Source organism: Cervus canadensis, chromosome 2 (genome assembly GCF_019320065.1).
Source record: "Cervus canadensis isolate Bull #8, Minnesota chromosome 2, ASM1932006v1, whole genome shotgun sequence".
Lineage (NCBI taxonomy): Eukaryota > Metazoa > Chordata > Mammalia > Artiodactyla > Cervidae > Cervus > Cervus canadensis.
The window spans coordinates 109,772,331-109,796,231 of record NC_057387.1 but is presented as its reverse complement, the minus strand read 5'-3'; the positions used below and the strand labels follow the sequence as shown (position 1 = coordinate 109,796,231).

Here is a 23,901-nt window from a genome sequence, read left to right as displayed (position 1 = left end):
AGAAGGGAAGTACCCTGGCTGCCCCCGGGGGAGCTCTGCTGTCCATGGTCCTGCCCCCAGGCTCCTTACTGTTTTCAGAGAAAGTGTCCAGGTAGAAAGTGTCAACAGAGACTACTTGCCTTTTCCTGAAGCGCCTCCACGGCATGTGTTCCCTCTGCCTTCCCCACGTCCTGCAGGGGCATGTGGTCACCTCACACGTGACTCGGGAAGCCCCAGAAAAGCAAAATTCAGGATCACTACCTATGCTTACCTTTCTTTGGGGTGTGTACATGCGTGCTAAGTCACTTCAGTTGTGTCTGACTTTGTGACTCCATGGACTGTAGCCCTCCAGGCTCCTCTCTCCATGGGATTTTCCAGGCAAGAATACTGGAGTGGGTTGCCATGCCCTCCTCCAGGGGATCTTCCCACCCCAGGAATCAAACCAGCATCTCTTAAATCTCCTGCATTGGCAGGTGGGTTCTTTACCACTAACGCCACCTAGGAAGCCCTTCTTTGGGGGTACTTGTCCTAATTCAGTCAAACACACCACCTTCCTGTGTAAATACAGCCTTGGGTCACCAGTACCCAAGGTGGCCTGGCTAAGCTTTGGGGACTGCGAGGCCACCTGTCCCCAGGAGGAATCCTCCCAACCTCTGGCATTTTTGATTACTGGAAGGTTCTACAGAGGGAGGGCCTCCCCCAGCAGATATCAGCAACCCCTGACCTGGCCCTCTGCATTGGCGTGGGACACAGCCACCCTGCCATTTGTGAGGCTTATGCTTCTCAAATCCTCCGACAGATCTTTGAGTGCAAGCAAGTAATTTTCAAGGAAAATACTCCATGAAAATCTTGGAAGCACAATCCAACCCCTCTGACATGATTTAGTGATGAGTCTTATTCTTAGAGGGGTAGCCGGCCAGGCACCCACTTCCCAGCTCACAGGCAGCACAGGAAGGGGTCGGCACTCCAGCCGTTCCTTTGGGGGCCGAGGCAAAGTATCCTGGCAGACCAAAGAACTTTTCAAAGTCATTGATAAGGCTCATTAATGTATCAAAATGTCACCCACTCAATGTGAACCATTAAAAATTATTAGCACAAGCATTAGTAGAAATAGTCATTAAAGTGCAGAAATATCACGGAGAAATATTTGTCACCTTGGAGCTTCAGGACCAGCACTGACTTCCCACTCCAAAACCCTCAGCCTGGGGTGGCAAGAGATATGCCCTGTGGTCTCAACCCAAGATGCTCAGGTCTGAGCCCTCCTACAGCCTGGGGTTTGCAAAGTCCTCACCTTCACTCGAAACCACGGTACAAGCAAGGTCAGCCATGGTGGACCAAATTTCATTCAAACGTTTAGAGACATAAAATCTATAATTTAACTGATAAATCATAGAAAACATTTATAAAATTGATAACTAATAAGAACCTGTTATATTGCCCAGGAACTCAACTCAGTACTTTATAATGACCTGTGTGGGAAAAGAATCTTGAAAAAAAAAAAAGAGGCGGTATGTGTATACCATTGATTCAGTTTGCTGTATGCCTGAGACTAACACAACATTGCAAGTCAGCTATACTTTACACACACACACATTAAAAAAGGAAACATTCAAACGTAATACATGCTTATGCATTAGAAGACAAAGTTCAGTTCAGTTGCTCAGTCATGTCCGACTCTGAGACCCCATGGACTGCGGCACGCCAGGCCTCCCTGTCCATCACCAACTCCTGGAGTTTACCCAAACTCATGTCACATACATTTTCAGATAAAAATGTTTACAGTGGTGTCCTTCTAATAATCTCTCAAGGGGACGTATTTTCTCTTCTCTGCAACTTGAGGAGAAAGAAACACAAACCCAGACTGCAGGCCGTCCCAGGGTTGTGAGACTCCCCCCACCCATCCCCCACCCTAGGGGCTGTGGTGGGATTCCTGCTGACCTCTCCAAGGGGACCACCATCGGGTCCTCTGCAAAGGGAAGGCAGGTGGATCCAACTCAGTTGAGGTTAGTGGTATGGAGGGAGCTTCTGTGTGTGTGTGTGTGTGTTCAGTTGTGTCCGACTCTGCGACCCTGTGGTCTGTAGCCCGCCAGGCTCCTCAGTCCATGGGATTTTCTGGGCAAGCATACTGCAGTGGATTTGGGAAAAACCATTGTTTCTGGGGTTATGAAACTCAACGTTGGTGTGTTTGAATCAATCTGTAGAGAAAAAGGAAGGGCCCCCTGCATATTAGCTTTCATGAAGTAACTTCCAGGAGAGCTAGTTCCATGAGAAAACACTTCAGGGATGAGAAGTAGAGAGATGGAGTCAGGAACAATATGACCCAAGTGCATGATGATGAGGCTGGACTTTGTGGGTCCCTGATAAACCAGATTATGAGAAAAATGCCAGCAGTCCCAGCTGGGGGTAGCTAGGAGTCTGTAGGAGTGAAGAGCAGAGTGTTCCTTCTGTCCACTGGAGCCAAGAACTAGCCAAGCAACCGTTTCATCTGCGGGGTGGGTACCACGTGAGCCTAATAACTTAGCCTGTGAGTCTCTCCTACTCCTGGTGCATATGCACAGTCGCGACGGCTTCTAAACGTCAGAGTAGTCCTTCCCAGGTGGCGCTAGTGGTCAAGAATTCACTTGGTTAAGTGAAAATACCTTAGTCATGTCCAGCTCTTTGCAATCCCATGGGCTATACAGTCTGTGGAATTCTCCAGGCCAGAATTCTGGAGTATGTAGCCTTTCCCTTCTCCAGGGGATCTTCCCAACCCAGGGATCAAACCCAGGTCTCCCGCATTGCAGGTGGATTCTTTACCAGCTGACCCACAAGGGAAGCCCAAAATATTGGAGTGGGTAGCCTATCCCTTCTCCAGCGGATCCTCCCGACCCAGGAATCGAACTGGGGTCTCCTGCATTGCAGGAGGATTCTTTACCAACTGAGCTATCAGGGAAGCCCAAAAGGGAGACCTGAAAGTCAGGTTAAACATTACTATTTACTGTATATATTGACAAACATGCAAACATACTTAACTTGGTAAGTGAGCAATTGTGCCAAATTTATAAAGAATTAGATGCAATGCTCAATGCAAACATCTTTTGCTTTTCCTAACCAAAAACAAAATATTACCATCTATTTTTCAAAGCAGACATTGAAATAAACACCAACTGCCCTAAGCTGAGCAAACTACTAAGACATTTATATGTGCAGGTGATCATGGAGGAGAGAAGGGCAGGGCAACAGAAGAAAATAACAAATGGACCTAAAATTAATATACTGATATGTATTTTTTTAGAAAGTCATTTATGGTACTTTTCATGCCATAAGCACAACCAACAAGATGTTAAAAATGTGTTCTCAAGCAGATACATTTTAATGCAATTGTGTATATAAACGACTTTGCTTTTTCTTCCCCCACATCCCACACACAGTCATTTTAATTATCATTTTTGGAGGCTGAATAATGTTTTGTTGTGTTGATGTACCATAATTTACTAAACCAAATCGTTGGATCAAAAAAAAAAATATGTTCTTTGCAACGAGGCCAAGGCCACCATGCTGACAGCTGTCCAAAGGGCAGTCAATGCTTCTTTCAAAAATCCAGAAGGATAACAGCGCCTGCCCCCTTCGCAGAAGCAGCAGAAATATGTGCATCCACCCCAGAGCTGTTCCCCATCTGTCAACGAGCAGGCAGGGAGGGGGTGGCCACGACACGGGAGGCCCGGCCCCAGAGGCTCCCCCTGCCAACCTAGGGCTCACGGAGTTCTTCTCGGAGACACGCTCAATTTCAACGCAGAGAAACAGGTCTCATTTTCTTCTCATATCATTTCTAGGAGCAATCTGCACCCGTCTACAAATGGTGTTTTGTACGGTTATTCTTGCTGAATTGCAAACAATAAGAAAAGACTTTCATAAATCAACTCTGCGGACTCTCTCCCTCTGTTGATAATAAGAAGCGGGTTTCCATTAGGAAACAAACAACAAAAACCAGGGAAGCCTCCCTCCGACACGGGACACAGAAACATGCTTCCCTTTTGCTGAGATGATCCAGTCCCGGGAACGCACGGGTTACCGTGATACCGTGATGAGTACACATCAAACAACAATAAGCCTGATGTGATGAAGGCAGATTTTTTTTTTTTGGATTCTGCAAATATGAATGTGGGCAGTCTGATGTGAGGACATATCTGATCTAAGTGAGAAAAATATTTTTATTGCTCTGGGAATAGTCACTGTTAACTGAACGCAACAACAAAAAGAGGGGGGAAAAAAAAGAGCATGCAGACCCGAGGGAATTACCAAATCAATTAACAAGTAATTCAGGAACTAATTTCTATATTGCCTCTTAGCACAAAATTGTATCTTTAATTTCTCCTGCAATAAGCATCTCTACAATGATCCTAGCACACAGTGCCGCGGTAAATGAGTTTACAAGGATCTCTTTTTGATTGGCTCGACAACATTATTTCTTCACAGTTCAGTGCTACTGTAGCCAAGTGCTCTGAAATATTTAATTATACTGGTAGCTACCAGTTACCAATTTGCAAGACCCACAGTGAGGACTGTACATTTTAAAGAACTAGTAATCAACTAATTAAAACCACAGTGAATTCCAGATACTCCAATTACAAACAACTGCTGTGGAATACACTTAGAGGATGCAAGAGGGGACCTTGCAGTAGGACTGGCTGTACCGTGGAGTGTGGACGCCCCCCACCAAAGACCTCGCAGCGCTGGTGCTGTTTTGAAAACGCATCTGCATGAGCCCCTGGGTGTTGTCCTGGGCCTGGATTTTTAGTATAACGTGGGAAGCCCAGTGGTAGATGAGGCCATGAAGTGTGAAGACCACAGGTTTCGGAAAGAAGCAGATTTGGGTTTGAACTTTGCCTGTCACTGGCTTCATGAACCCCATGTAAAGCTGAGTCTCAGCTTTCTCATCTATAAAATGTGAAGAGTAACAGCACGCAGACTCCTGGGGTGCTGGACAAGCAGGGAGGCTGCTGAATAAATGCACACACACACACACACACACACACACACACACAAATGGTTCTTACTGGGAACCAAGTCCCTTTAAATGCAATGATTTTTATTTCTTCTCTTGCTCCTTTTTAAAAGAGTCAGATCAAACAGTATGAAACTGAAAGATCCAACGTAGAAAAACACGGCCAGTCACAATACAATCAGAATATCTGCAAACATTATTAGTTATTTCTTTTTTTCCTTCACAAAAAAAAGCTCCAAGAAGAAGAAAATGCCCAAGATATTACTGTTAACAGTGGAAGGGACACTGGAGTGAGCTTCCTGCCACGTATTAAAGTGTAGTCTTAGGTAAGTCACTCAACTTTCTCAGGACTCAGTTTCCTATCTGTAAAATGGAGATGGCTTCTAGTTTATTAAAAAAAATCCAACAAAACAGCATATATGTTGTGCTAAGACATTGTAATTCGAGGGCCCACCAAAGAAGAGCATCTGGTCATCTGGGCAAAAATGGGATGACCACAGCAAAAAGTAACTGTTACGGCTAACATACATAATTAATATGCTAATACATAAATATATACATGCATCAATACATATATAAATATACATACTTAGATTCTTCATTCTCTGAGATAAATTGGTGGTTTGGTGATTTAGTTGCTCAGTTGTGTCCAACTCTTGCAACCCCATGGACTATAGCCTGCCAGGCTCCTTTGTCCATGGGATTCTCCAGGCAAGAGTACCAGAACTGGCCATGTGCCCGCCTCCCAAGCCTCTGGTCAGCCTTGGGTCTGGAAGCTGCCCGCACCCTCAGATCTGTCTCGCCAGGTCCACTCACACTCCCAACCCCGCGGCCCCTCCTCTCCCAGTCCTCTCCAGCTCCTCCTCAAAGGTCCAGTTCGGTTCAGCCACTCAGTCGTGTCTGACTCTTTGCGATCCCATGGACTGCAGCACACCAGGCCTTCCTGTCCATCACCAACTCGAGAGCTTATTCAAACTCACATCCATCAAGTTGGTGATGCCATCCAACCATCTCATCCTCTGTCGTCCCCTTCTCCTCCAGCCTTCAATCTTTCCCAGCATCAGGGTCTTTCCCAATAAGGGTCCAGCAAATTTCAGCTGAAATTTCAGCTCAAAGGTCCAGCAAATTTCAAACTATCCCCTTCCCCCCTTCCCCCCAACACGTGAGGGGCTAAACAAGCATCTAATTGGTTCTCAGATGGTAAATCAATGGAAGACTAAAAACAGAAGAGGAAGAAGAAGAAAAAAAATCACACCAGGACAACCTTAGCTGTCCTTTCTTACAGGCTATGAAATATTTTTGAGTTGTACATATTATGACGTCAAAAGGGTCAGTACCAGGCTTCCCAGGTGCCTCAGTGGTAAAGAATCCACCTGGCCAATGCAGGAGACATGGGTTCAATCCCTGGTCCTGGAAGATGCCACCTGCCACAGAACAACTAAGCCCAGGCACTACAGCTACTGAGCTTGTGTTCTAGACTCCAGGAACCGCGACCAACAAGCCCACGGACCGCATCTACTGAAGCCCGTGTGCCCTAGAGCCTGTGCTCCGAAACAAGGGGAGCCACCGCAATGAGAAGCCCTCACGCTGCAGCAAGGAGTAGCCCCTGCTCACCACAACTAGAGACAAGGCGCCCACACAGCAGTGAAGACCTGGCACAGCCAAAAATAAGAAAATAATTTTTAAAAAGCGTGAGTCACTCAGTGTGGCCAACTCTTTGCTACCCCGCGGACAACAGCACACTAGGCTCCTCTGTCCATGGGATTCTCCAGGCAAGAATACTGGTGTGGGTTGCCATGCCCTGCTCTAGGGGATCTTCCTGACCCAGGGACTAAACCCATGTCTTCCTGTGTCTCCTGCATTGCAGGTAGATTCTTTACCCACTGAGCCACCAAGATAGGGTCGTGTAAACTGTTCACATTAGGGGAGTCAGGTGCAGTGTGTGTGGGAACTCACTGGATGATTTTTTTACAGCTTTCCCACACATCTAAAATCATTTCTCAATAAAAAGTTAAAAATTTTAAAGTTCTCCTTTAATCCTGCACCGCATTTACTTGTGTTCCTATTCATCCAATTTTAAGCCAAGTGGACATAAACTCTCCTGTGCTAATTATGATCAATACAGTTCCACGCTTCCACTTAGTATTTTCTACACACTGTTCACACTTTTAAAGAGCCTTGAAACTGACCATTTTAGAGTCTGTATATCCTACTGCTGTTTAGTTGACGGTCACTAATTTAACTCCTTGCTTGTTGAGTATTTTTAGTTCCCAGGGTCTTAATATTATAAATAAACCTGCTATGAACATTTTTGTACACTTAAAGTTTTCTTCCCCTTGCTCCTAGTGAATTATCCTCTTGGGATAAATTTCTAGAAGAGCAATTACAGGGACAAAGTGAATGTAATTTTTTGTCCTTTATATACTGCTAGTTTATACTCCAAGAGGGCTGGGCCAATTTTCAGTAACACAGCAGAGCATTTCTAAAATTCTGTTTTTTCCTAATTTTTGCTAAGACCAGGGTTTTAACACATGTTCTTAACTATAAGCCTAAGTACAAAATGATTTCTCATTGTTTTAAATTTCTAATAGTCAGGTATGAGCAGAGAAAGGCCGCATGCCCATCCATATTTATTTCCTTCTTGTGGATCTTCATTTCCAAATCATCCGCTGTACGTTACTCACATCCCCAGTGGTATGTTGGCACAGGTGGTGCATGTTTCCAGAAAATTCTTTGTTTTGCATATTAAAAACAATACAAATTATTTTTCTACAGAAGAATTCTTGGGGATAAACATATTCGTGTTTGGGGGGACAAATTACTATCACAAAGGCTATGGTTGATGTAGACTGAATAATGGGGCAAAAATTTGGCAAATATGAAGACAGTCTAGTTAAAATTTGCGGGTTTGAACGGAAACAATTTTTATAAACAAAATTACATAATGAAGACATTTATTTGGATGACCTTTCTTCTGCAGTGAAAAAGTTTTAGGAGAAGCCAGCTTTCTAAAATCATCTTGATCACTGACAAAGCTTTCACTCTTTGAAGATTAAAAGGTGTACCTCTTGTGCTTCACCTAAATAGAGTAGCCTATGTACAAGAATCAGAGTTAAATTTAGAGAAAGACAGATTAAAATTTATTCTGTATCTTAAACTCTAACAACGTAGAGTATGACCTCTCCGATGTAACACATTCTTTAAAAGAAACATGATACTGTTTCAGGGAAAGAAAAATACCTTACACCACTGACCTACTCCATCTACTTTATATATACTTGCTGACCGACTGGCCCTGCCCTGTGGACCCCTAGGAGAGACCACCGGAGGGCACCCGCCCCACCCCACCCTTCCTGGCGCCCAAGTACGTGGGAGCAGACAGCATGAACAATGCACTTGTCCACGAGGCAGGGAAGACAGAGGCAAAGTCCCAAGACCTAATGAGGTATCAGGGCAGCGAGGAGAGAGGACACCGCATCTCCTGCAAAGGAACGCACGTGACATGGGCCCTGAGAACAGGAAGGCTGTAAGAAGCACAAACTGAGGGGCCAACCAAAGCTGGGAGCTCAATGTGTACGAGGAGGGAAGGGAAGGAGCCCCGAGGGACCCCCGATGCCCGGCCATCTCTTGCTGCTGGCATCTCTCGTGAGCTGGTTCCTCTCTGGCCCTGTGCGTGACCTTGATACGGCTGCAGCCCAAGGACCACGGTTGGTCCAGTGCCAGACAGCATGTGCTTTAGAGGACAGCCCCCCATAAACACCCTGCCCTGCTGGAACCCCACAAGGAGGATACCACTGACGTGACCTTTAGCCTGGTTTAGAAAAGATGGTCAGTGTAGGCACAGATTCAATCAGGGGCGGATGGCAAAGGCTCTTGTGGCAACACGTGCTAGACGGTTCCTGGGTGTGACCCCCCACCTCTGCCCTCACAGCTCAGTAACCTCGGCGGGGTGACCCGACCTCCCTCAGCTCGGGACGCCTCATCGGTCATTGGCAGTAAGTTGTGTCTGAGGTTGGGAGAGAATTAAGTGAGGTCATGTGACTAAAGCATCTAACACAGTAACTGACACAGAATAAGCACCCAGGAGGACTGTCAGCGTTCTTACTATAAATCTAACAACAATGATCTGGTCAATTGTGAAGACTTTCTAAGCAGACAGAAACATTAGTGAACAAGCAGAGCAGGGTACGGGTCTGACCGAATTGGGGAAGACTAGCTTTGGGACGGCACTAAGATTTAATAGTGTTTCCTTTATTTGAAATAGTCCATTTACAGTGTGTTAGTTCCGGGTGTGCAACACAGGGATTCACACACATGCACAAACACACACACACACACACACACACACATATACATATTCCTGTTTAGATACATTTATTCTATAGGGTCATTCCAAAATTCTGAGTATAGTTCCCTGAGCTGTACTGTAGGTCCTGGGTGATCTAGTTGAGATACAGTAGTGTGTATCTGGGCTTCCCTGGTAGCTCAGCTGGTGAAGAATCCGCCTGCAATGCAGGTTCGATTCCTGAGCCCGGAAGATCCCCTGGAGAAGGGATAGGCTCCAGTATTACTCCTGTACTCTTGGGTTTCCCTGGTGGCTCAGCTAGTAAAAGAGCCCACCTGCAATGTGGGAGACGTGGGTTCAATCCCTGGGTTGGGAAGATCCCCTGGAGGAGGGCATGGCAACCCACTCCAGTGTTCTTGCCTGGAGAATCCCAGGGACAGAGGAGCCTGGTGGGCTGCAGTCCAGGGGGTCACAGAGAGTCGGACAGGACAGAGTGACTAAGCACAGCACAGTCTGTGTCCCTTAATCCTAAATTCCTAATTTATCCACCTCTCTCGATTTCCCCTTGGATACTCACAGGATTGTTTTCTGTGACTGTGAGTCTATTTCTGTTTTGTAAGTAAGTTCACTTGTACTATGTTTTTAGATTTTACACACAGGTGGTATCATACGGTATTTGTCCTCTGTCTGCCTTACTTCACTTAGTATGATCATCTGTAGGTCCATCCACGTTGCTGCAAATGGCATTATTCCATTCCTTTCATGCCTGAGTACCATTCCATTGAATACATGCACATCTTGTTTAACCATTCGCCTGTTGATGGACACAAAGCATGACATTTTGACAGCCAGTGTGATTCTTCCTGCCAGAAAGCAAGGTGCTCACTTGTTTCAGACTTTCTGTTCACAAAGAACGAAATCCAAGCTGGCCTTGAGTGTGAAGTCACTTCAGTTGTGTTCCCCTCTTTGCAACCTTGTGGACCATAGCTTGCCAGGCTCCTCTGCCCAAGGGATTCCGCAGGCAAGAATGCTGGAGTGGGTTGCCATGCCCTCCTCCAGGGGATCTTCCCGACCCAGGGATCGAACCTGCATCTCTTATGACTCCTGCATTGGCAGGCGCATTCTGTACCACTAGTGCCACCTGGGAAGTTGGCCTTAACAGTCCTAAGATGCACTGTTGGGACAGGGAGCTACAGGCCGAGCAAAAGGAAACATTTCTTTCCTGTGGGCTGAGGGCCTCTCTCACTGCGGTGGTCCCTCTTGTTGCAGAGCACAGGCTCCAGGGTGCATGGGCTTCAGTGGCTGCAGCTCACGGGCTCTAGAGCACCGGCCCAGTAGTTGTGGGTCACAGGCTTAGCTGCTGCAAGGCAGGTCGGATCTTCCCAGACCAGGGGTTGAACCTGTGACCCCTGCATGGGCAGATGGATTCGTTCCCATGAGACCACCAGAGAAGACCCTGCCCCCCCTTAACAGTGTATAAAGCGCTTCATCTGCATCACCTGGTATCACCCTCCTGCAGCCCTTCTGGCCAAGGGAAGGGTTAGGTTAAGCTGCTCCGCAGACTTTTACACATAAACCCTGGGTCTTGTATTTTGTGGTGCATATCATTTCTTGCAGCATCTTGAGCATTTCGTACAGACCGCGCCGCCACCCATCCACACGGGCCAAAGCATCAGGAGGCTGTGGAGGGTCTGCCCACTCATGGGAGATGGACAGAAGGAAGTTCCCACCGAGGCATCCAGACCTTCCAGAGTGTTCTGCCAATGACGCTGTGATGGCTGACGAGCCAGATGAAAAGCATGTGATGCCCCCACCTGACCCATTAAATTAATCATTGTAATTGGCGACGTCTGCCGGGATCCAGGCTGGATGCGGTCCTCCCCGGGCGCTGTGCACCCAAGTGAGGTAAATTAGGTTTCAGGGCGCCAGGTCGGCGTCAGCAAATTACCTGCTTCTGGGGAGTGGACTGTGCCCCGGTGGGTGCAGGCAAAGCTGATTTGCCACATGGGTGAGCAGCATCTTCTCAGGGTGCTGGTGCCCAGGGGCCCCGCTGTGGTCAGGGGCAAGCAGGAGCCCCATGGACACGGCCCCGCATGTCCTGGGAGAAGGGCAGGGACCTCTGAGGTCAGGGGTGAACAGGATCCCTGTGGACACAGCTCCGCATGTCCGGGGAGAAGGGCAGGGGCCCTGCTGTGGTCAGGGGCAAGCAGGATCCCTGTGGACATGGGTGAGCAATGTCTTCTCAGGGCACTGGCACCCAGGGGCCCCGCTGTGGTCAGGGGCAAACAGGAGCCCCATGGACATGGCCCCATGTGTCCTGGGAGAAGGGCAGGGAACCTCTGAGGTCAGGGGCAAGCAGGATCCCCATGGACATGGCCCCACGTGTCCAGGGAGAAGGGCAGGGGACCTCTGAGGTCAGGGGCAAACAGGATCCCCATGGACATGGCTCCGCGTGTCCGGGGAGAAGGGCATGGCTGCCCCTTTGCTTCCCTTCCAGTCTCTCTACAGTTTCATCTTGGTCACCAATCTTGCTCCCTCTGTGAAAGCAGATGATGGCTGGATGGCTGACCAACTGGCTGTGAACGGTGTCAGACTTTCTGGGGACGTCGAAAGTCAGTGGCGTTGGTGGCTTTTATTCTGCGGACGTCACACAATCCAGCCCCTCGTGCCTGTTCCAGGTACTAGACCACGCAGGTCAGAGGCCTAACGGCAGGTTGGCCAGGGGATTAACTCGAGGTTCCTTTCACTGAATTGATAACTGCCGCTTTCTACCCAACCGAGAATCAAACACACGCACGGCTTACAGCGGCTCGCGGTGATGGCAGGGCGCTGGGGAAGGCCACCACCCAGGCCTCTCTGCCTCTATGTCCTGGGAAGGGCTTCCCCACGGCTTCAGGGGCTACAGGAAAGGCTCTGCTCTCACTGGTGGCTCTCTGCCCCAGGGGTGGCCAAAGTCCCATCAGGGTTCAGGGCCAAAATTCAGAATTTTTTAAAAAGTCACATGAAACCACAAAGGATCTACCGTATAGCACAAGGAATTCTACTCAACATTTGTGATAACCTATAAGAGAACAGACTCTAAAACAGACTGGATACATGTAAACCTGTAACGAGGGGCTGCCCAGCGGGCACTACTGCTAAAGAATCCTCCTGCTAATGCAGGAGACATAAGAGGCGTGGGTTCAGTCCTTGGGTTGGGAAGATCCCCTGGAGGAGGGCATGGCAACCCACTCAGTATTCTTGCCTGGAAAATCCCCATGGACAGAGGAGCCTGGTGGGCTCCATGGAGCCGCAAAAGAGCCTGACACAGCTGAGATGACTTAGTACGCATGTGCACATACATGTAACTGAGTCACCTGGCTGAACACTGAAATGAATACAACACTGTAAGTCATCTCTACTCCAATAAGATTTAAAAAATGAAATAAGATGCTCCCAACTTAGGTTAATAAAAAAGAGAAAAGAAAAGAAATAGAAAGTCACATGGAGACACTTAATGTTTGGTGTATCCATGGATCCCAGAATTAAGCAGCTGACCTGGGTCTCCAGCAGCACCTCAGACCCAGGTTCCGAGAAAGTGCACCTGGGTTGGACTAGGCAGAGCTAGGACCACACAGAGCAGGTGGTTCCCGGGCCCGCCACAGCCTAGATCCCCGCACACACCACTCTGCCTGCATCTGTTCAAGGTCAATAGGGACTTCTTTCTTTCAAAATATCAACCGGTGGACGAAATTAAAAAAAAAAAATTCTGAAAGCCGGAAGCAAGCAGATGCGGTGTTTTGCCTGTTAATCTCCAAAAGCTCTCTGAGCCTTGCCAGCACTTAAATCTCCAAGAAACAAGCCACCAGGCCAGGGGCACCCAGCCTCGCTCAGACAGGCCTGTGGGGCCCTGCTGAGGGGTCCTCGCTGCAGCCGGATTTACAGGGGGGCATTTACAGTGCTCCTCTGGAATCTCCCCTCCCAATTAACCTGGGGAAGCCCACCCCTTAGGCCTCACCGGTTAAGGGGGGCTGGGGGTTGGGAGGGATCTTGACCAGATAAACACCATCGGTCCGTCTGCAGGAGGTGGGGAAGGACAGACAGACAGAGGTGTGATAAAGCAGATAGTATTCTTCACTTTTTCATTCTCTGAAACCCCACGAGACAACACTTAGTGAGGCATTCGCTTGCTTCCCCTTTTGTCCTCACATACAAAAGATACATACAGGTATTTTCAACGGTGTGAGCAGGATCAACTGACCAAGAATTCTGTTGTTCAGTTGTTCCGTCGTGTCTCACTCTTTGCGACCCCACGGACTGCAGCATGCCAGGCTTCCTGGTCCTTCACTGTCTCCCGGAGTTTTCAGATTCATGTGCATCGAGTCGGTGACGATATCTAACCCTCGCATCCAAGATTCTACAAATGCAAATGTTCACCCTCTAGTGTGTGTTACTGGGTGCGAGGTGAGGTCTGTGTTTTCAGGGTGAACATCAGAGGCAGGAGGAGTCGGGAAGGGAAACAGGACAGGCTGAGTATGTGGATCATCATATAGAGATGAAAAAGCTCGGGAGAGAGGGAAAAAAAAAAGAGCACACAGCTGCCGTCCCCCAAACAGACCTCCCATCTGCCACCCACGATTTGCATGTCACCTTCTCCGGGCTCATTTGTACTTCATTAACTGCCATTGACTTAACAAGATTTATGCAAATGACACCATAGGAGCTCCCTAACTCCCACTGCAATCAAGTGATTATGTATGTACAACTCTCCACAGCAATGAAAAATTAATACGTGACAAGCCCACTCGCCGCTGAGCCGGGCCTCTGGCTTTTTCTTTTCCTTGCTTTTTGCTTTTACATTTCTATCTGAAGCGACCTGATCGCCATCACTTAGGAGAAGGAGGAGACGGGGAAGAGGAGGAAGACGGAGGAGGAGGAGGAAGGAAAGGCAGACGGAGGAGCAGCAGATCTCTCTGAACCAAATCTCCACTGAGACTTCAGAAAGGACAAAGAACGCAGAGGTGGGCCCAGGTCCTCAAAAAATGGAAGTTATTTTGCAGAAGATAAGTCACATTCTCGATGAGAAAGCTTTCACGGGGGAAGGAGGGGAGACAGGATCACTGCCCACCGTCCGCGGGCAGCTCCTCCCACGCTGGGCCGAGGAGAGCCTCCGTCTCACAGCCAACAGGCGAGCTGTAAAACGTGAGCCGGACGCGGTTAAAATAACCCACTGGAACACGCTCCGTCTGCAGAGACATGCGTCAGGCTGCCGAGCGTGCTGGAGACATGGCCTCGCCCGTGTCCCGAAGCGCCCCTGACAAGACTCCTGTGCGCCTGGGGGTGGAGACAGAGCCTGTGACGATCAAACATACTGGCCCGTCCCAAAGCCCCCCCACCACCACCCAGCCCAGCCCCACGGAGGACAGGGACGAGGTTCAGGACGAGGACTCCTCTGCAAAGGGCCTGTGAGCTGGGGTTCAGGGCCCCAACACGCAGACCCAGTTCCGAACAGGGGCTGAGAGTGGAGACAGGGGCTCAGATGCTGGTGGGAAGGGCAGGCAATGGAGACAGGATGCAGGGACCCTGGGCAACCCCGCACAGAGGCGCGAGGACCTGTGTCCGTGCAGACGTGCGATGCTGCAGGCATATCTCAAAAGATTCCTCTCCTCGGGCACAAGGTATTTGTCTGAGGTTGGGGGGCACACGTTTAAACCAAAGCATCTAACTCTGCTTCCTAAGCTTTTTTTTTGGCTGTGCCGTGTTGCTTGTGGGATCTTATTTCCTCGACCGAGGATCGAATACCCACGGCAATAAGAGTGCAGAGCCCTCACCACTGGACTGCCAGGGAATTCCCTTCCTAAGCTTTCTGAAGGCTTCTGGCCAATGGGCAGCATAGGGTGCATGGGCTCACGGGCCAGGTTCGAATCCCAGCCCCTCGGCTTCCGAAGGGGCCTGGTCTGGAAAGCTTGTACCACACAGATTTACTTAAAAAATGAAGACAACATAGCTATGTCAACTGTGGCCATGTTAAGGGTTCAAAGAGATATTACGTGAATGCTTAACAAATACTAAGCAATCACTTAATCATTCAGGCCTGCAGTGTCTAGAACATTCCGGCAGGTGCTGCTCTAACTGGGCCCCATCCTCCATAATCCTCTTGCTTCATTTCTATTAGCTGATGTCATCCCTGGCAGGCTGAGGAGTCCAAACTACCTCTAAGGGTCTCCGTTCCTTTATAAAAATACAAATAAATCTGTACGTCTGTGTGCAAACCCACATCAGCCCGTGCGGCCCACAGCAAGGCTCCGATGAACGTGTCCTGAGCACGACCAATCTGGAAATCCGGCTTTGCCGGATCCTCGCTGGCATCTCCTCATCTCAGCGTCACAAGGGACTCAGTATTATCTGGAGCCCAATTCCCAGATGGGGATTCCGAGGCCGGGCATGTTCTGCCTCAAGGGGACTCTGACCTGCCAGGTGTGGTCTCCGGGATGCGGGTTTCCCATGTCTGTACGTAGAGGCAGCTACGAGAGACAGGAGCTGGCTGGGCTGCCTATGTCAGGATGCCCCAGGAAACCAGACCACGACTGAGGGTAAACTGGATTATTTTGAACACTGACAACTGAAAGGCTTCCCAGGACAGGATAACCCTTGACCGTCAACCTCCAGCAGCACACAGACTAAAAGCCTGGCCTGTGCAGAGGAGCAGGGCGCAAACTGAGGGAAGGGAGGCCCCACTCATACCGGGGCGGCAGCCAGCACGCCCACCCGAACCCACGGGGGACGCCATCCAGTGTTGAGTTCTAGCAGCCCAGAAAGGAAATGTCCCAGGAGGGATATTTTAAATGACAGGAAAAGAATTCAATGACTTTCCCAATTCTCTAGTTGACACAGCATCAACAGAATGAAAATTACACGTTAAAATTGCCTTATGTGGAGAGTTAAGTTTATATCAATAAGTAAAGGCAGAAAGAATAAGCAACCATGCCTGCATCTCTATAGGAAAGAAAACCTTTAGGAACACTCAAAACCAGATTCACAGACACAGAGGGCAGACGTGCCGAGGGGGAGAGGGGAGGGGGTGCAAGTGAAGGTTGGGGGTGTGGGGTTAGCAGCTACAAATTACTACACACGGGACGGATAAACAACAGGGCCCTGCTATAGAGCGCAGGGAACTGGGTTCAGTATCCTGTGAGAAGCCAAGGTGGAAAAGAATACAGACAAATATATATATATGTATATGTATATATGTGTGTCGGGGTGTGTTTATGGGGCTTCCCAGGTGGCGCCAGTGGTAAAGAACCTACCTGCCAATGTAGGAAACATAAGCAACTTGGGGTCGATCCCTTGGTTGGGAAGATCTCCTGGAGGAGGGAATGGCAAACTACAACCAGTATTCTTGCCTGGAGAATTGCATAGACAGAGGAGGGATTCCATAGACAGGGGGCACACTATAGTATGTGCTCAGTCACATCAGTTGTGTCCAACTCTGTGCGACCCCATGGACTGTAGCCCAGCAGGCTCCTCTGTCTACGGAATTCTCCAAGCAAGAATTTTGGAATGGGTTGCCATTTCCTCCTCCAGGAGATCTTCCCGACCCAGGGATCGAACCTGAGTTTCTTATGTCTCCTGCATTGGCAGATGGGTTCTTTACCACTAGCACCACCTGGGAAGCCCTATAAATACACACCCCATAAATACATATGAATGTGTGTGTATGTGTACATATAGACATATATATATACATATAATTAAGTCACTTTGCTGCACAGCAGAAATTAAACACAGCATTGTAAATCAAGTATACTTCAATTAAAAAAAAAAAGTGAGAACAGCAAAGAGGAGGGAAGGAGACTGCTCTTAGGGGTTCTCCATGCCAGCCTACACATCAGTTCCCCAGTCTCTGGAGGCACCTTGTGAAACCCTGTGGACTTCCGTCTCTGTCTCACCTGTGATGCTGGGGCCCGCCCACACCTGCGTGCAGAAACTGCCGGGTCCCCAGGTGAAGCCACAGGCTACCTGTTTCAAGCGGAAAGACTCTAGCCCTCCTGAAGGGTGGCCAGTGCCAACACGAGCTCCTACGGGATCCGTGTCCAGCTACAACTGCAGGGGCAGAGCTGTCATCCTGCCCACGGACTCCTCTTCCCCTTAAGCAGAAAACACTCGAAACCAACCGGCCTTCTTCAGAACTAAAAGACGGCATTTCCAGAAGCCACGCTGCGGGGCTGAACACTTTCATTTCATTTCCCTGGGAACTATCACAGCCAAATAGGTCTTGCGAATTCCCCTTTTCCTTGAGACATAAAGTCATTTGGTACCCAGCTTCTGGGCTAATGAAAACCGATTCCAGGCTAGCGACATAGGCCAAAACAAATGCCTGTGTTCGAGTCCTGTTGTGTAATGAGGAAGTTTAATTAAGGCCCCACATTACAGCTGTAAATGTTCCTTTATATAATAAGGTCTAAATGAAACTGAACCTAATCAAAGTTACAATTCCTTCATTAGCAAATTACAAACAAGAGCGCACAGCTGACACACCGGCTATGATTATCACAACTAATTGCCTCGTTGTTACAAACCAGCCTGCAACCGTGTTCAGATGTCCGTCTGCGAGAGCAAATTAGGGCCACGTCGGGCTATTCCTGTGATCACAAGGGGCTCTTGTACGGGGATCTGATTTACCCCTGTTGCCTGGCGGCCAGCGGCCCAATCAAAGCCGCGCTACAAAGGCAGCCTTTGAAGCCAGCGCAGTCTCGAAACGCACTCCATATGCAGGCGGGCAGACTGCACTTCATTAGGTCTGTTGTCACATTTCCCCTCTTCTTATTCTAATGATCCTATTTTAATACACACAGGAACCTCTTCTAATTGATGTCAAGTGAGTGACTTCTACATTCATCAGCGGAGCACATCAAACAAACCTTGGCGTGCGAGCCAGCCTCACAGCGAGGAGAGACCCGGGGTGTGTCTCCGGCTACAGGGCCGGGCGGGGGTGGGGGGAAGCCGCGTTACCTGTTTAATTGGGATGGCTCGACCGCTCCCGATGCTGTCCGCTCGACTCTCCAGGCCTTTCTTCTCTTTGTCTGGGTCACTCCCTTTCCGAGACTGAAAAGCAAAAATAAAGTTAGCCTTTGGGGAAGGGCTGCGGTTCACAGATTGCGGAGGTGAAACCCACCTGCGCGGCTTCTGCAAAATACACACCTGAAGAAGCCCTGCATGAGCTGTGTGTGTACCCCCATGTACGAGCTGTGCGTGTGTGTACCCATGTGTGCCAGCTGTGCGTGTACCCCCATGTACCAGCTGTGCGTGTACCCACATGGGTGAGCTGTGCGTGTACCCACGTGTACCAGCTGTGCGTGTACCCCCATGTACCAGCTGTGTGTGTACCCACATGGGTGAGCTGTGTGTGTACCCACGTGTACCAGCTGTGCGTGTACCCACATGGGTGAGCTGTGCGTCTACCCACGTGTACCAGCTGTGCATGTACCCCCGTGTACGAGCTGTGTGTGTGTACCCATGTGTACGAGCTGTGCATGTACCCATGTGTACCAGCTGTGCATGTACCCACATGGGTGAGCTGTGTGTGTACCCACGTGTACCAGCTGTGCGTGTACCCACATGGGTGAGCTGTGCGTGTACCCACGTGTACCAGCTGTGCATGTACCCATGTGTACCAGCTGTGCGTGTACCCACGTGTACGAGCTGTGCGTGTACCCATGTGTAAGAGCTGTCTGTGTACCCCTGTATACGAGTTGTGCGTGTACCCACGTGTACCAGCTGTGTGTGTACCCACGTGTACCAGCTGTGCATGTACCCCCCGTGTACCAGCTGTGTGTGTACCCCTGCGTACAAGTTGTGCGTGTACCCACGTGTACCAGCTGTGCGTGTACCCACATGTACCAGTTGTGCATGTATCCATGTGTACCAGCTGTGCATGTACCCACGTGTACCAGCTGTGTGTGTACCCCTGTGTACAAGTTATGCGTGTATCCACGTGTACCAGCTGTGCGTGTATCCACGTGTACCAGCTGTGCACGTACCCACGTGTATGAGCTATGTGTGTACCCACGTGTACCAGCAGTGTGTGTACCCACATGGATAAGCTGTGTGTGTACCCCTGTGCATGCACACATATCCCAGGAACAGACTGCTGGGCGTCCATCGCCACCAAGTCATCACACTATAGGGAATTTTCTAAACTTTCCTTCCCACTTTTCCACTGCAAAATCATCTTTTAATTCTTTTGTAAAGAAGTTCAAAATTCAATTACGAGAAACCAATGGACCATACAGGAAAGTAACGCCCAACAGGAAAACACATTCTGAAGCTGCAGTTAAATCCAGCCGAGGAGAAAAGAACTCCTCGCTGCTTGTTTGGGAAACCTGTGACATAAATGTATATATTTAATTAACATCTGAAGGATCTTAAAAATTCTATTAACGTCTCAGCTGTGCAATTCAACGGGATACTCCTAATTCATATCGAGCTGCCATTAACGTTCCTTTTTATTGCTTCTGGATAGTCAGAAACAAGCAAATTCAAAGTTAAACTGGTGTTAAGATACCACAGAAAATAACCAAGGGGAAATAAAGTTGAAGATATCTTTGGGGGTAAAATATCAGTACTTTGGGGGAAAATGAGTGGCTTTGTTTGCCGAGTTCCTGACAGTTTTCTTGGCAATAATGACGTGTGTGCTCACCCTGGAGGAGGGCGGCCAGCAGGGAGGGTGTCAACGGGGGCCCCAGGGAAGCCACCCCAGGACACCATGACTTGGGGACATTGAAGGAGCAACCACAGCTAAGTCTCCATCGCTTGGTGGCATGAGAAACTGTGAGCACGATGATTTTCTGACAGATTTATTTTATTATGAGAGAAAGATCTGAGACTCGTCCTCCTTAATAACTGTGCTGACAAGTGACAACTCCACTCCATTACTTTTCAATGGGAACATTACTCACGCAATATTGAAAATGGAGAAACATTTTCATGTGCTTTTCAAATCTGAGATGATATATGAAAGGACCAGACTTTGTGGTGTCCAGTGCGGCAATGAGAAGCTAATGAAATCCAGTTTTAAAGGGTGTGAGATGGAGCTGCTGATATATATATATATATATATATATATATATATATATATTTTAAATATTAAAGGGAGTGATGTCATGGGGTATAAGGAGAAAAGTTCCCACGACGTAAACCTGGATCAGGGACTGTGATGAGCCCATGGGCTCCACAGAAGACAGGCTGCTTTGATGATGCGCAGAAGCTGACATTATTTACTGAGCACCTACTAAGTGCCAGGCACTGTGCACCTGTGTTTCTTTAGGATGCTAGAAGCTTGGAATGAGGTACCAGAAAATGGAACAAGCAACAAACAGAAAGTTGTGGAAGAATATAAAACGTGATGTTTAACCTTTGGGCTCGGCAGGAAATAAATACAGATTTATCAATTCCTTGTCAGGAACTTTAGTTAAAGAGTTAGGGGCTCACTTTTCTCTTTCATTAATTAACTGTTTAATTAATAACCTGTGGTAAGAGCTATGTAACAGCTCTTACATAAGTTCTGTTTTCCCTATGTCTCAGTTCATGAGAAAGCTGGAATTTGAGGTTACTATTTGTAAATGAGATTCAAAGCTCACAGCGATGACATTTAAAATTGTTTCACATCAACAGAGACCACTAATGGTACTTTTGGAATTTTAAGAATTCTGAATTTCTAAATCTGGAAATCCATCTTCATTATTCTCTATTAACCAGAATAATTAACAAAACAAACATTAAAAAAATGAACATCTTCCTCAAGGCAGCACATCTGTCTCCACAACCACTCCGTCGTCAGAGAATTCCAGATTCCACAGGAAGCAGGATCAGGAATTAAACTCCATGTCTGATCACATACCCTGAGATGAATGAGGTGGAAACTGAGGGAAAACTTCCCCACCAAAATGCAACAGAAATTCCCAATGACTCTCACACTTGGGTGGAGAGAACCGTAAAACTAAAACTTCATGAAAAAAATAAATAAAACTCCATGGACCGAGTGGTGGTAATGTGTTAGGCAAAAGGGTTTACTGTGTCTCCATCCTATAGCGACTTTTGGTACAGCAGTCTGTGATATATATTATAAACCGGAAATCCAACAGCTAAACTAAAACAAACCCATTGGACATAAGACACCACAGCACGTATAGATTCCCAGTAAGGTCTCCTGATATTTCTGCCAGCCCTGAGACTACATCACCCACAGCACAGCCTCACAATGCCACTCAAATGGCTCCTTGAAAGCATCAGATCCAAAGCTGCCCTGGGTACCGCTGCCGGGGGGTCAGGAGTGAGTGTGCAAGGCATCTACCTGAGACACAACCAGAACCCTAACAGGAGTGTATCACACCCATCAGAGAAAAGTCAGAGTGACCGCAGAGCCTCTGCAAACAGTGAGCGCGGCAGAAAGAAAGGCTCGGATAAACCTAATTACCATCTCCTTCGTCAGAGACACGTTCAGCTGCCCCTCAGGTGATAAAGGAAGCTGTGAGGGGCACCCCACCAGCGGCCTGCCCCCGAGAACAAGGAGCTTCACGGCCAAGCGCCCTCACTATCACACACAGGCCCGCCTTCCCCTCCAACCGATGAGGAAGTCCGAGACTGCAGGAACACACTGTCCCAGGATCCACGCTCCCTTCCCTACAGAAGACAAAATGCCACTCAAACAGCTCTGTTTATACTATCCATTCTGCTGCCTTATTTTTTTACAGAGTCTCTGTGAACTGGGCAATGGCTTTTCACAATCTTTGGTTACTGGGTGCACTTGGCTCTGTTCTGGGGTGTCGGCATTATATGGCAAGCTTTGAGAAATAACCACGTTAAGTGACATCGGGATTATAAAGGTTGAAGGCAGGCAGAGCAAGGCGCCGGACAATTTGTGGACACGTGGAGGAAAGAGTTGGCGCAGACGTGGGCGCAGATGACAGACACTGCATCCAAAGGAATGCCGATTCCCGGATGGGGGGTGGGGGGATGGATATTCTGCACTCTTTATCTGTGACAGGGTTATTTCTAGAAGTAGTAGCAGCCGCCGTGGCAGAAAAATGCTCGCAGTCTATGAGCTGCAGGGTGAGTATACGCATGTGTTTTTAAATTCCTATATGTTTGAAAATACGTCCTAATAAAACATTTGAACCACATGTTAATAAATCAGGGCTATGAAACTACTCATCCTAAGAGTATATATTACAGGACTGGGAATTCAATGGATATAGCCTTTAAATATTTCTTATTTCAAAATAATTTTTTTCAAAGAAATAAGCAAGATATGATATCAATTCAGCTTTTTTATTAGTGACTGATGGTTCCTACTGCCTACAGAACACAAAACTTGCTACTATGAGAGAGATCTGCAAGTTTGTAGTCTTTTGTAAAAGGTGTGTGTTTGATTTATTTTTTGCTCAGACTTTTGCTTATTTTTGCATGTGTGTATATACAAACAGAAGCATCTGGGACTGAAGAACGTTAGCCCAGGGCGGCACACTGCAGTCACTTTATAAAATTTATAAGCATGGTGTTTGCAGACTGGTGTGTGTACTACTTAATTAACGCTGGCCTCTTTAGGAAGATCTTCATAAATGAGGAAGCCGAAGCTCCTTCATCTGCGCATTACCGTCCCAGCCTGAGTGGGTTTTTATTCACTAAGATTGGTCGATGTAGGGCACTTCCATCCTCCTAGTACACATTTTTCAATAAATATGCTTTTCGCTAATTGAAGTCAGTGATTACTAACAATTGCCAGGGATGAGGAGGTTATGACATTTTACATATTTAAGAATAGGAGCAAACCGGTAACAAGGAGAATCTAGTTTCTTAATTGGCCACGATTTCAAGATCAATTTGCCTCTTGTCATTCCCTGGGTGACACTGACATCTAGTGGAGTTATCACTTTGAGATCTTCAGCGCGCAACACCCACCCGTCACCATCACCATCAGCGCCGTCGCTTTGTTCAGGGTCAAAACTGGCAGTGATAAGATACAGGTTTCCAGTCTTTTCCTTCAACGCCATGATGTAAACCCGCTGTGAAGGTAGCTTCTTCATGACCCCGATTCGGGGTCATGTTCCCAATAGTAACAACAGTGCAATGGATTCAGCTTCTGAAAGGATTTACCCTCAGACCACTTTCCAACACGTAGAGACCAAGCCTCGATCCTGCCCTGGTTCACAGGCAGGCCCTCGCATCCACCACCAGCTGCATTAATTATGACATGATCCATGGGGATCTCCAGTCACCATAAGGACGGGGCTGCCCTGGTTCTGGCACTGTCCGACCCGGCCTGGACAGCTGGCCGCGGTCTGGGCGCCTGGACTCGGTGTATACACGTGTGCACGGCTCCAACTGTGTGGAGGCAGGGGTCCCATCGCTCTGCTCTCCTCTGGGCAGGCAGAAGCCCCATCCCAGTCCACCTCCTCTCGAACCTGGGCTGACTGACAACACCCACGCCTGATGGAAAACAAATCCGGCCGCGCAGACAGCAGTGGGGAAGGGCAGGCTTATCACCCGAGTTACTGTTCATCTGCTTCTTCCTGCCTTAACATGTCTCCTCTGGCAGGTTCCCAGGACACTACTTTCCAGCACCTTCAGACCCCAGAGGTGCCCATATAGGTGTGGGATGGCACGTGCATGAGCA

The 23,901-nt window shown here is 48.2% G+C and overlaps 1 protein-coding gene across 5 annotated transcripts in view; it reads right to left on the bottom strand.

Moving 5' to 3' along the window:
* AGAP1 (ArfGAP with GTPase domain, ankyrin repeat and PH domain 1) overlaps positions 1 to 23,901 on the bottom strand; it is a 574,797-nt gene that overhangs the window by 265,802 nt on the left and 285,094 nt on the right. For all 5 annotated transcript variants that reach the window (XM_043462059.1, XM_043462060.1, XM_043462057.1 and 2 more), the window contains exon 9: positions 18,240 to 18,332. In XM_043462059.1, coding sequence (XP_043317994.1) covers positions 18,240 to 18,332 — 93 coding nt within the window. The remainder of the gene's footprint in view (positions 1 to 18,239; positions 18,333 to 23,901) is intronic.